This window comes from Giraffa tippelskirchi, chromosome 5, assembly GCF_054371585.1.
Source record: "Giraffa tippelskirchi isolate mGirTip1 chromosome 5, T2T-mGirTip1v1.2.pri, whole genome shotgun sequence".
Taxonomy (NCBI): domain Eukaryota; kingdom Metazoa; phylum Chordata; class Mammalia; order Artiodactyla; family Giraffidae; genus Giraffa; species Giraffa tippelskirchi.
This window is the reverse complement of record NC_137279.1, coordinates 170,661,164-170,673,867: the sequence shown is the minus strand read 5'-3', so window position 1 is coordinate 170,673,867 and position 12,704 is coordinate 170,661,164. Positions and strand designations below refer to the sequence as shown.

At 36.4% G+C, this 12,704-nt stretch overlaps 1 protein-coding gene across 10 annotated transcripts in view; it reads right to left on the bottom strand.

Moving 5' to 3' along the window:
* The window catches only part of LOC145504408 (BEN domain-containing protein 5), a 1,377,102-nt gene that overhangs the window by 1,312,562 nt on the left and 51,836 nt on the right, over window positions 1–12,704 (bottom strand). For 8 of the 10 annotated variants that reach the window (XR_014052189.1, XM_081485144.1, XM_081485143.1 and 5 more), the window contains exon 2: window positions 2,782–2,904. The exons of the other annotated variants lie outside the window; for them this stretch is intronic. Coding sequence is in view for 7 of the 8 variants with exons in the window: in XM_081485144.1 (XP_081341270.1) it covers window positions 2,782–2,904 (123 nt within the window). In the remaining variant the exon portion in view is untranslated. The remainder of the gene's footprint in view (window positions 1–2,781; window positions 2,905–12,704) is intronic. 10 annotated transcript variants of the gene reach the window in all.

Sequence of the window (12,704 nt, the reverse complement as noted above, 5' to 3'; positions counted from 1 at the left end):
GTTCAGTTACTGTGTTCTTTAGCGTCATGCTTTCTATTTGGTACTTTCAGTATTATCTATCTCTTTGTTGAAATTCTCACTTGGTTCATGCAATGTTTTCTTGATTTTGGTAAAAATTTTTATGACAGTTACTTTGAAATATCTGTCATATAATTCCATTTCATCAGAGTCAGTTTCTGGTAGTACACTAGGTGCTAGAGAACAAAAATTAATAAAAAACTGTCACTGACTTCAAGGAATTTTCAGCGATAAGGACAAAGAGATTATTAAATGACTGCAATGCAATAAAAACTATCATGGAAAAGGCCTGTAAGTCATAGGAAAGGTGCCTGCAAACATATAGGTAGAGATAGTCAAATCCGCCTAAGAGGTACTGTTTCTCAAAGAAAGAAATACTGCCCCGAGTCTAAATTAACATTTTTACCAAGTAAACCAAGAATCTGGGGCAAAGAGAAGATAGCATCCACAAAAGTATGAAGGCTTGAGAGAAGTTGAACTAGGACAACTAAGTCAGACTAGGGAAGTTGGACTCAGTTCAGTTCAGTTCAGTTGCTCAGTCATGTCCAACTCTTGGATAACTTGTTGGACTAGTTGGTGGGCTAAATAATAGTGAGCAATTAAATATGGCTTTTTCATCAAACCTATCAGAAAACTAATCTTTCCACAAACTTCTGTTTTTCAAATTACTTCATTCAACAAATAAATACAAAATTAATTTTTGCTTAATTTTGTAAGCACTCTGCCTGGTTCAATAAGAGGACATGGATTAACCACATTCAGAGTCTACCCAGAAGCAGGTTATAGTCTAGAAGAAAAGAGCAACAGAAACTTTTAAAAATCATAAAAAATGTCAGGTGTCTCTCAAGAAATAAAATTAGGGTGGTGTAGATGTTTTCCCAGGGAAAACAATACTTAAATGGACGGGTATGTGGAAAGAAAACATATCAGGAATTCATAGGAGAGTTCATATTTGACCTATAGGCCTTATTTCTCATAAGAAACACAGATTAGTTATCCACCAGCTTAGGAACAGGCAATGTGCATATTACATATTACAATGTGCACCTTACATATTACATAACTCTGAAAGAAAGAAAATGGAAGCCTCTCTGAAGGCAATAAACTTCATCCACATGAACTCAGCCCTCCATATCCATGGGTTCCACATCTCCAGATTCAATGAACCAAGGATCAAAAATTTTGTTTTTTTCAATTCTAAGGTGCCAGAAGGCAAAACTTGAATTTTCCACTTGCTAGTAACTACTTACATAGCATTTACACTGCATAAGATATTATAAGTAACCTAGAGACAATAAAGTATACAGGAGGATGTGCATAGGTTACACACAAATATTACATCATTTTATATGAAGGACTTGCCTGTCTGTGGATTTTGGCATCCACACAGGTCCTAGAACCAATCCTACCCCGGCACCAAAAGATAGCTGTACAAGATTCAAAGAAAGTACAATACGTTGTTCCCAATTATGTTGACAGTGTTCAAGTCTGACTGGAAAGACAACACTACAATACTGTGTTATGGATCAAATTACATCTCCCCAAAATTTGTATACTGATGTCTTAACCCTGTGACTCTACTAAGAGACAGGTTTTCTATAGAAGGAATCATGTTAAAATCAGGTCATTAGAGTAGGCCCTAGTCCAATATGACTGATATCCTTATAAACAGGGAATATTTAGAGACAGACATGTAACACACAGAGAATGCCTGTGAAAATGAAGGCAGAAATCAGGATGGTATTTCCACAGTCCAAGGAATACCAAAGATTTCTAGAAAACTACAGAAAGCTAGAGGAGAGACACTGAAAAGATTCTTCTTCACAACCCTTAGAAGGAACCAACCCTGTCAACACCTCAATCTCAGACTTCTATCCTCCAGAATTCTGAAACATTGAATTTCTGTTTTTTAAGTCAATCTGTTTATGGTTCTTTATAAAGGCAGCCCTAAAATACTAAAACAACATAGAATAAACAAAGAGAAAACCCTGCATAAACAATTTGTCAATTGTTGCTATAAACAGCCATGGTTCTTAGGGTTCAGAGAACTTTGATAAACTAGAACGTCCCTTCAATCATGCATACCCACACACGTGCAAGCACAATATTCAAAACCCCAAATAATCAACAATTATTTTTAAACAAAATTATGTTTAATTTCTCATTAATATTTTCAACATATTCTGAATACACACTATATGCTTACATTCCATTCAGAGTGTGAGGCTCAAGGAAGTTAACAAGATTCAGTTACTACTGGATGGGAGTTCACAATCAAGCCCGGAGTTCGGCTATTAGAATTCTCACAGCATTTGCTGTGTATGAAGTCTATTCCTTTTTCTGTTTTATTCAACTGAATTCTCTATCTTTTTTTAATAGAGAAGCCTCCTCTCAGAATGACTAAGAACCATATAGTAAATATTCAATATCACTCATTTATCAAGCAGTCAAATTATATTAGTTTTTCCCAAAAGAAATAATATCTAGATAAGTATTTGATAAAATATAAAGTGCTCTATAAATGTTCATTAGTAGTATCATTATTTTTCTAATCATTATCATTCTAATCAAAAACATTCATTGTGTTTCATTTTAAGTATTTCCAAGTTAATTTATTCAAATTTGATTTTTCCCTCACAACTTATTTCATTATGGTAAAAAAAAATTAAAAGATTGAATCACACTAAATGTTCATATGGAGTAAGATTCTAAAAAAAAACCTCACCAGACAATCTCAAAAGAAAAGGTCTTTGATACACTCACCACTTTCAAAGCAAGCATCAAAGATAAGATGTCCTTTCTTGGGCTGTCCACAGTATCCAGTTGGAAGCACCACATATTTGCTCACATTCCCTCCGATGGCATCATCATTTCCCACATCACTGCCTATTGTTCAAAAAATTGGCTCTTGTTAAGCAGAAATCAAAATGCATTTAGTAACACAAGTCCAGCAAAAATTTTTTCATTACATTCCCCCTGTAATTTAGTGCTTATCCAGGCACTAAAGAAATTAACAACATATTGTGATGAAGTAGAAAGAGAATAGATTTTTAAATCAGAAAGATATGGGCTCAAATCCCATCTCTGCTACATATTAATTCTCTGTGACACAAGGCAATCAGCTTAATCATTTTAAGCCTCAGTTTCCCTCATCCATAAAAAGGAATGGTAAAATCCATATTTCAAAACTGTGTTATGAGAATTAGGTATGAAAAATATCTCGTATAACCAATGAAATACAAAAGACATTCATTAAATTTCATCAATTATGTAAATAAATGGTATCATTTAACTTGTGACAAATAGCTATTTTATTGTGAATAAAGCCATAGTTCTATAACTAGTACTATAAATACCTAATATACCAATACCAGAAATAATTTGAGAAACAATGACTTAGTATAAAAGCTATATTTCCTAATAGGAACTTAAATTTTTTTAAGTTTTAGAAGTTTCACTTCCATTTAGAATGTAGAAAGCTGGAAAGATCATCTTTTCCATCTTAACAGAAAAATCCCAGTAAAGAACAAAAACATAACTTATAAAAATCTATCAGAGAACAGAGATTGTAGGGTAACTGAAATTCTAATATCCAAGAAAAGTCAGGCTCTACCAAAAAGGGATGAGAAGCAAGCACTCACTCCTCTATGTCAGAGCACAGGAGAAAGAAATGCTGGGTCCCAAACAAATGACTAAAAAGAAGTTAATTTTTAAAAAATGATTTAAGGTCAAGTTTGGGGAATAAGAGAGAGTAGAACCCCTGGGAGTCACAGGCACAAAAGGAAGTTCACAGCATTGGCAGACTCTCCTACACAAGCCTTCATGGAGTGTTTAGGAGAAAGATTAGAAGCAAGGCAGAAGACTAGAAAATGCCTTTCTTTGTGATGCAGACCTGCAAAGGGAGAATGGCCCCATGAATATCATTTTCCCTATAGAAAAAAGGCCCTAAGTCACTAGGGAAGAATAACAAACTTTGTAACCCCAGTGCACAAGTGAGACTCATTGTAAGAGGAGAAGTATTTAAAGGAAAAAAAATTCTCTACATTTAAGGGAAGAGCAGCAAACCTAAGACAATACATCAACATTATTGAAGGGCTCAAACCTTGGAGGAGGAGTAAAAATCATTCTCTCATAAAGCATATCAAAGATTCAAGGCAGAATTAAAAGTGGAATGAAACTCAACTGAGCTTAACACCTGACTAAGACAGAAGTCACTCACCTAGAGCCAGACATGCTGGACTGTGAAGTCAAGTGGGCCTTAGGAAGCATTACTAAGAATAAAGCTAGTAGAGGTGATGGAATTCCAGCTGAGCTACTTCAAATCCTAAAAGATGATGCTGTTAAAGTGCTGCATTCAATATGCCAGCAAAGTTGGAAAACTCAGCAGTGGTCACAGGACTGGAAAAGGTCCATTTTCATTCCAATCCCAAACAAAGACAATGTCAAAAAATGTTCAAACTGCTGTACAATTGTACTTATTTCACATGCTATCAAGAATATGCTCAAAATCCTTCAAGCTAGGCTTCAGCTGTACATGAAATGTGGACTTTCAGATGTACAACCTGGATTTAGAAAAGGCAGAGAAACTAGATATCAAATTACCAACATCTGCCGGATCATAAAAAAAACCAGGGAATACCAACCCCCGCCCCCCCCCACCACCAAAGAAAAAAGCATTTACTTCTGCTTCATTGACAACCTAAAGCCACTGACTGTGTGGATCACAAAAAACTGTGGGAAATTCTTAAAGAGATGGAAATACCAGACCACCTTATCTGTCTCTTGAGAAACCTTATGCAGATCAAGAAGCAACAGTTAGAACTGGACATGGAACAATGGATTGGTTCAAAACTGGGAAAAGAGTACATCAAGGCTGTACACTGTCACCCTGCTTATTTGACTTATATGCAGAGTACATCATGTGAAATGCTGGGCTGGATGAATCACCAGCTGGAATAAAGATTGCTGAGAGAAATATCAACAACAACAGGTAAGTAGATGATACCACCCTAATGCCAGAAAATGAAGAGGAACTGAAGAGTCTCTTGAGGGTGAAAGAGAAGAGTGAAAAAGCTGGCTTAAAACTCAACATTCAAAAAACTAAGATTATGGCATCCTGCCTGTCCCATCACTTCATGGCAAATAGATGGAAAAAAAGTTGAAACAGTGGCAGATTTTATTTTTGGGAGGACTCAAAAATCACCATGATGGTGACTGCACCCATGAAATTAAAAGATGCTTGTTCCTTGCAAGAAAAGCTATGACAAACCTAGGCAGCATATTATAAAGTAGAGACAACACTTCGCCAAAAAAAGGTCTGTATAGTCTAAGCTATGGATTTTCCAGTAGTCATGTACAGATGCGAGAGTTGAACCATAAAGAAGGCTGAGCACTGAAGAATTGATGCTTTTGAATTGTGGGGCTGGAGAAGACATTTGAGGGTTCCTTGGACAGCAAGGAGATCCAACCAGTCAATCCTAAAGGAAATCAACCCTGAATATTCACTGGAAGGATTGGTACTGAAGCCGAAGCTCCACTATTTTGGCCACCTGATGCAAAAAGCCGACTCATTGGAAAAGACCCAGATGCTGGGAAAGATTGAGGACAAGAGGAAAAGAGGTCAACAGAGGATGAGACGGTTGTGTGGCAGAACTCAATGGACATGAGCTTAAGCAAACTCCAGGAGATAGTGAAGGACAAGGAAACCTGGCATGCTGCAATCCATGGGGTTGCAAAGAGTCAGACACAACTTAGTGACTGAACAACAGTGGTATATAGATATAGATATATAGAAAATGAAATATTAGTCAGCCATAGAAAGGAATGAAATTCTAAGACAAGATACAGCATGCATGAACCTTGAAAACATTATGTAAAATGATATAAACCAGACAAGGGCAAATACTGTGTGATTCCCACTTATATACTTAGAATAGGCAAATTCATAGAGAAAGAAAGTAAAATAGAGGTTACCAGGAGCTGGACACAGGAAAGAATGGGAGTTATTACTTAATAGTTAGAGTTTCTGTTTGAGATGATGAAAAGGTTCTAGAAAAGGTTAGTGGTGGTGGTTACACAATAGTGTGAATGTACTTAACGCCACTGAATTGTACAATTAAATGATTAAAATATTAAATGTCAGAAAAACAAAAATCAGTGGTTGTCAGGGACTGCAGATAAGAAGAGGAAAGTGAAAGAGGAAAGTGAAAGTGAAAAGTGAAAGTGAAGTCACTCAGTCGTGTCCGACTCTCTGCAATCCCATGGACCGTAGCCTACCAGGCTCTTCCATCTTTCCATGGGATTTTCCAGGCAAGAGTACTGGAGTGGGTTGCCATTTCCTTCTCCAGGAGGATCTTCCTGACCTAGGGATTGAACCTGGGTCTCCCGCACTGTAGGCAAACACTTTTACCATCTGAGCCACCAGGGAAGTCATAAGAAGAGGAGTCGACCACAATTTACTCAATCAGATTGTACAATCAAATGTATAATACAATCAAAACTCTGAAATCTTTGACCCCTGACTATCTCAGCAGAGTTATACATACATTCCTTTCATTTGCCAGAGTGGTAAATATGCAGCATGTGTGGTTAGGGGTGGATGTGTACCACAGTGACTTGAAAACTCTTCCTGGAAATTCCTTAAGGTACTTACGGAGATAGAGAAGAAAGCATTTACTAATATGACAACTACTAGCCATGAGAGAGTAACTAAGATTAGATCCATAATCCCATAATAAACAACTAGAAAATTGGACAAATACATACAAAACAACTCTTCTCAGAGTTAAATGATAAGCAGTGCCAAACTGAGACACTTGAAAAAGGGGGAAAAATCAGGTAAGCCTAATGATAATACTAGCTTTTAGATTAGTGATACTTTCTGATCTATTGTACAGGGAGAAGCACAACAGGGTGGTTTACTGTGTTGAAAAGACAGAAGTAAATTTTGGAGAGGGATGAGGAGTTTGAAGTTCAGACTATTGAAGAGGAGACTGCTATGAGAGTCAGAGCATCAAAAATGTACACCAATCTGCTTAAGACTGTCTGAATGCTAAACCATATAGAATAAAATTCCATGAGACCAGTCAAAGAGTGACCAGGAAGTTGTGATCTCCAAAGTGCACAGTGCTGGGAAACATTCAACATGCAACCAGTCACAGTGGAGAATCCATGTTGAAAATTTAGGAGATTAAGTAGAGATTCCAGAAAGGTACTAGCCATGAACAATGGGAAAATGAAATTTGAAACACCATACCACTTAAAATACCATCAAAAACACAAAATAACAAGGCTTAAATTTAACAAATTATATATAAGAACTGTATATTGAAAAATAAAAAAATAAAAATTGCTGATACATATTGCTGCTGCTGCTAAGTTGCTTCAGTCGTGTCCGACTCTGTGCGACCCCACAGACAGCAGCCCACCAGGCTCCCCCATCCCTAGGGTTCTCCAGGCAAGAACACTGGAGTGGGTTGCCATTGCCTTCTCCAACGCATGAAAGTGACAAGTGAAGTGAAGTCGCTCAGTAGTGTCCGACTCTTCGCGACCCCACGGACTGTAGCCTACCAGGCTCCTCCATCCATGAGATTTCCCAGGCAAGAGTACTGGAGTGGGGTGCCATTGCCTTCTCCGATCCTATGACTAATATCTCTCGAACCCAATTCTCAGTCCCTAGATGAAACTGTTCTTAACCACTTCAGTTTATAGTTTCTCAGATATTATTCTACACAATATCTTTATTTTTCTATTATCTTAGTTTATCAACACCAAATGGTATCTACTGAAATTCTTATATGAAAGATAGGGAAAAGTTTATGAACATGGTTATCCCCTTGACTTTTTAACAACTTTTGTTAGTTTTATTCTTATTTTAATTATTCACTTGAGGTGGTTATCATTGTGAGCAGTATACCCAGGGGGCATTTTAGAAATTTGTTAAGGCATTTTTTTTTGTTTTCATAAGGATGAAAGAGCACTGATGGCACTTGAGTAGTAGAGACAAGGAATGCTAGATGTAGTACAAAGTAGAGAAAAGCCCACTATGATTTCCAAGTGTCAGATACACTCATATATGCATGCACACAGATGTGTTCTTGTTCAATCACTCAGTCATATCCAACGCTTTATGACCCCATGGAATGCAACAGGCCAGGCTTCCCTGTCCTTTACCATATCCCAGAGCTTGCTCAAATCATGTCCATTGAGTTGGTGATGCCATCCAACCATCTCATCCTCTGTCATCCCCTTCTCCTCCTGCCTTCATTCTTTCCCAGCATCAGGGTCTTTTCCAATGAGTAGGTTCTTTGCATCAGGTGGCCAAAGGATTGGAGATACAGCTTCAGCGCAGTCCTTCCAAGGAATATTCAGGACTGATTTCTTTTAGGATTGACTGGTTTGATCTCCTTGCAGTCCAAGGGACTCCCAAGAGTATTCTCCAACACCACAGTTAAAAAGCATCAATTGTTCAATGCCCAGCCTCCTTTATGGTCCAACTCTCAATCCATACATAACTACTGGAAAGAGCATAGCTTAGACTATACAGATCTTTGTCATCAAAGTAATGTCTCTGCTTTTTAACATGCTGTCTAGGTTTGTCATAGCTTTTGTTTCAAGAACTGTCTTTTAATTTCATGGCTGCAGTCACCATCTGCAGTGATTTTGGAGCCCAAGAAAATAAAGTCTGTCACTAATTCCATTGTTTCCCCATCAATTTCCCATGAAGTGATGGGACTGGATGCCATGATCTTTGTTTTTTGAATGTTGACTTTTAAGGCAGACTTTTAATTTTCACTCTTCTCATGCACCTTCATCAAGAGGCTCTTTAGTTCCCCTTCACTTTCTACCATAATGGTGGTATCATCTGCATATCTGAGGTTATTGATATTTCTCCCAGCAATCTTGATTCCAGCTTGCGCTTCATTCAGCCCAGCATTTCGCATGATGTACTCTGCACAGAAGTTGAATGAGCAGGATGAGAATATATAGCCATGATGTACTGCTTTCCCAATTTGGATCCAGTCTGTTGTTCCATGTCCAGTTCTAACTGTTGCTTTCTTGACCGGCATACAGGTTTCTCAGGAGGCAGGTGAAATAGTCTGGCATTCCCATCTCTTTAAGAATTTTCCACATTTTGTTGTGATCCACACAGTCAAAGGCTTTGGCATAGTCAATAAAGCAGCAGTAGGTGTTTTTCTGGAATTCTCTTGCTTTTTGTATGCTCCAACAACAGATATTGGCAATTTGATCTCTGGTTCCTCTGCCTTTTCTAAATCCAGCTTGAACATCTGGAAGTTCTCAGTTCACATATTGTTGAAGCCTAGCTTGGAGAATTTTAAGCATTACTTTCCTAGTGTGTGAGATGAGTGCAATTGGGCAGTAGTTTGAACATTCTTTGGCATTGACTTTCTTTGGGATTGGAATGAAAACTGACCTTTCCAGTCCTGTGCCCACTGCTGAGTTTTCCAAATTTGCTGGCATAGTGAGTGCAGTACTTTCACAGCATCATCTTTTAGGATTTGAAACAGTTCAACTGGAATTCCATCACCTTCAATAGCTTTGATCATACTGATGCTTCGTAAGGCCCACTTGACTTCACACTCCATGATGTCTGGCTCTAGGTGAATGATCACACCATTGTGGTTATCTGGGTGGTGAAGATCTTTTTTGTATAGTTCTTCTGTGTATTCTTGCCACCTCTTCTTAATATTTTCTGCTTCTGTTAGGTCCTTGCTGTTTCTGTCCTTTATTGTGCCCATCTTTGCATGAAATGTTCCCTTGGTATCTCTAATTTTCTTGAAGAGATCTCTAGTCTTTCCCATTCTATTGTTTTCCTCTATTTCTTTGCATTGTTCAGTTAGGAAGGCTTTCTTATCTCTCCTTGCTATTCTTTGGAACTCTGCATTCAGATGGGTATATCTTTTCTTTTCTCCTTTGCCTTTCGTTTCTCTTCTTTTCTCAGCTATTTGTAAGGCCTCCTCAGACAACCATTTTGCCTTTTTGCATTTCTTTTTCTTGGAAATGGTTTGATCACCTCCTCCTATACAATGTTACAAACTTCTGTCCATAGTTCTTCAGGAATTCTGTCTATCAGATCTAATTCTTTGAATCTATTTGTCACTTTCACTGTATAATCATAAGGGATTTGATTCCCTTATGTACACAGATATTCATGTATGCAAAATCTTATAATTATGTGAGCTTAGAATCTGTTTCACACATGGAAAGTATTATTCATGGCTTTTCCAAAGATGCAATTAACATGTAAATCAAGGAAAGATTATAATTGATTTGTTTATAATTTTATCCAGAAGTATCATCAGTCTGCCTGCAGTGCAGGAGACCTGGGTTCGATCCCTGGGTTGGGAAGATGCCCTGGAGAAGGAAATGGCAACCCACTCCAGTATCCTTGCCTGGAAAATCTCATGGACAGAGAGAGGAGCCTGGTGAGCTGCAGTCTATGGGGTCGCAAAGAGTTGGGAATGACTGAGCGACTAACACTTACTTATCATCATTTAGAAAATCATGTCACCAACAGCATTATCACTCACTTTATTATGTTTTCCACATCCCTGTTTTTCCTTGTGGAGAACTCCTACTCATCCTGTAGACCTACATGAAATGTTATCTATTCTGGGAAGTCTTACCTGATTTCCCAAGCACTTACAGTCAGTGTTCCTCTACATTGCCACAACATCTTGTTTATTCCTTAAAACATATTTACCTTTTTATTACTGATTTATTATATGTTTATTTTTTGTGTCTTTTTACTCTGAGTGATTATGGTTTCTCATCAGAAGAATCTAATGTCTTTTATTTTTATCGCCACTTTCTCTCTCCACCCTAGGTATGACACAATGCTTGGCACAATGTCAGTAATCTATAAATACTGATTTACTGAAATGAAGAATTTTAAGAGCTGAAATTTATTTGAATATTGGTTTTTGTTTGTCTATTGACAACACAGGGAATATGCAATATATTTTAAATTCATCAAAAGAACAGACAGAATCTTTACATCTACATTTTACCAAGATAAAAAGTTGTAAAATAATGAAATCAAATAGTTAAAGAAAGGGAAACACCATAAAATATGCATATACTTACATAAAGACAGAAAGGAAGGCCAGGGTAGGGGGATACTATAGTCTATGATATTAATACAACATAATGCTTGATCATTTAAATGCAAAACGTGAGAAATGCAAAGTTATTATTCTCAGAGAAATTATATCTTAATTATACATGTATATTAAACCATTAACAAAGAATGGTATTTACACTAGTATAAAATAATCCAAGGTAGCATGGATTAATGAAATAACTATTCTTATTGAATAACTTCTAATTTCTTGAGCTTATTTTAAAATACCCCTATATTTAGTGACAGAAACATGAATTAATAGTAAGAGTTTGGATCTCAAAATCACATAGAGCTTACAGTGAATCCATCTAACTCAGATATGTATGCAGTAATTTAATATAACCTCTCTAAGTCTTTCACTTAGAGTTTGGTTATGTTGTTCTGAAGGGTACAGAAAAAATATGTAAATCACATAGAATATAGCATTTACTCAATAAGCAGTTGGTTATAATTATTATTATCCTCATTATCATTATTGTCCTAATTATTAATAAGACACCTGTATCTTGAAAGAAATGTATTTAACTAAAGAATAAAAGATTCAACTCTATCAAGTATAATGGAGGACTCAGAAAAGGAAAGGCATAATTTAAATAGAAATTCAGAAAGAATGTCTTACCAAAAACCTACTCTTTGAAGTAAACTGAATGTTGTAGCATCCAGTTAAATTATAGAGTATAAAACACTCTTCTTATTATAGTGTGTAGAATATTTGTGTCCAAACATAGAGACAGAATAATACAATGAAGTTTTTCAATTTAAGGAAGTTAGAGACAAAGAGAAAATAAAATAAATTGTGGTTTATCTTTAATGAAATAAACATCTAATCCTATTAATATTATTATTTACATGCTTTTAAAAATACTGCATGGATAACAAATATTTAGCAAAAAAAAAAAAATATGAGCACATTTTGTGGAAGGAAAAAGGTATATCTAATAGAGGTACCTGATGAAATGATATTATAATTACATCTTATTTTATTCTAATAAATAGGCCTGCCAAGGCACTAGAAATAAACTTTTGGGCTACATAGAATTTTTGACATTTAAGTGGGTTATACTGATGATGGATGTGACAAAGGCTCAATTTGTTTTATTTCTACATGGAAAACTACTTTACACAAAAGTTAGAAGCAATTCATATTGGTCAAAAATGAGGAAAACAGCTTATTAATTAAAACTGACCTTTATATAGAACATGAATTCTACCTCTCAGGTACAAACACCTTGGAAGAGGTAACAAATTACCTCTATGTATAAGTGATATGCAGTTAAAGGGATCTGTCAAAAGTTCCATTATAAAGCAATACTTCCAAGGCTTCATAATTTTGAGAGAAAATTACACTGAAGATGAGACCTAACCCACAAATTCTGAGCCAAGAAAATAAATCTAAAATTCCTACCTGAGGGCATTTTAGGAAAGAGAACCTATTCATTTGGGGTCTTTTATCTCAGTGAACTAGTACCCATTACATAACTTCTTTTGAGAAAGTTAATTCTTAGGTAGGTTGATAAGAAGTCTGGGGTCTCCGAGGAGGAGA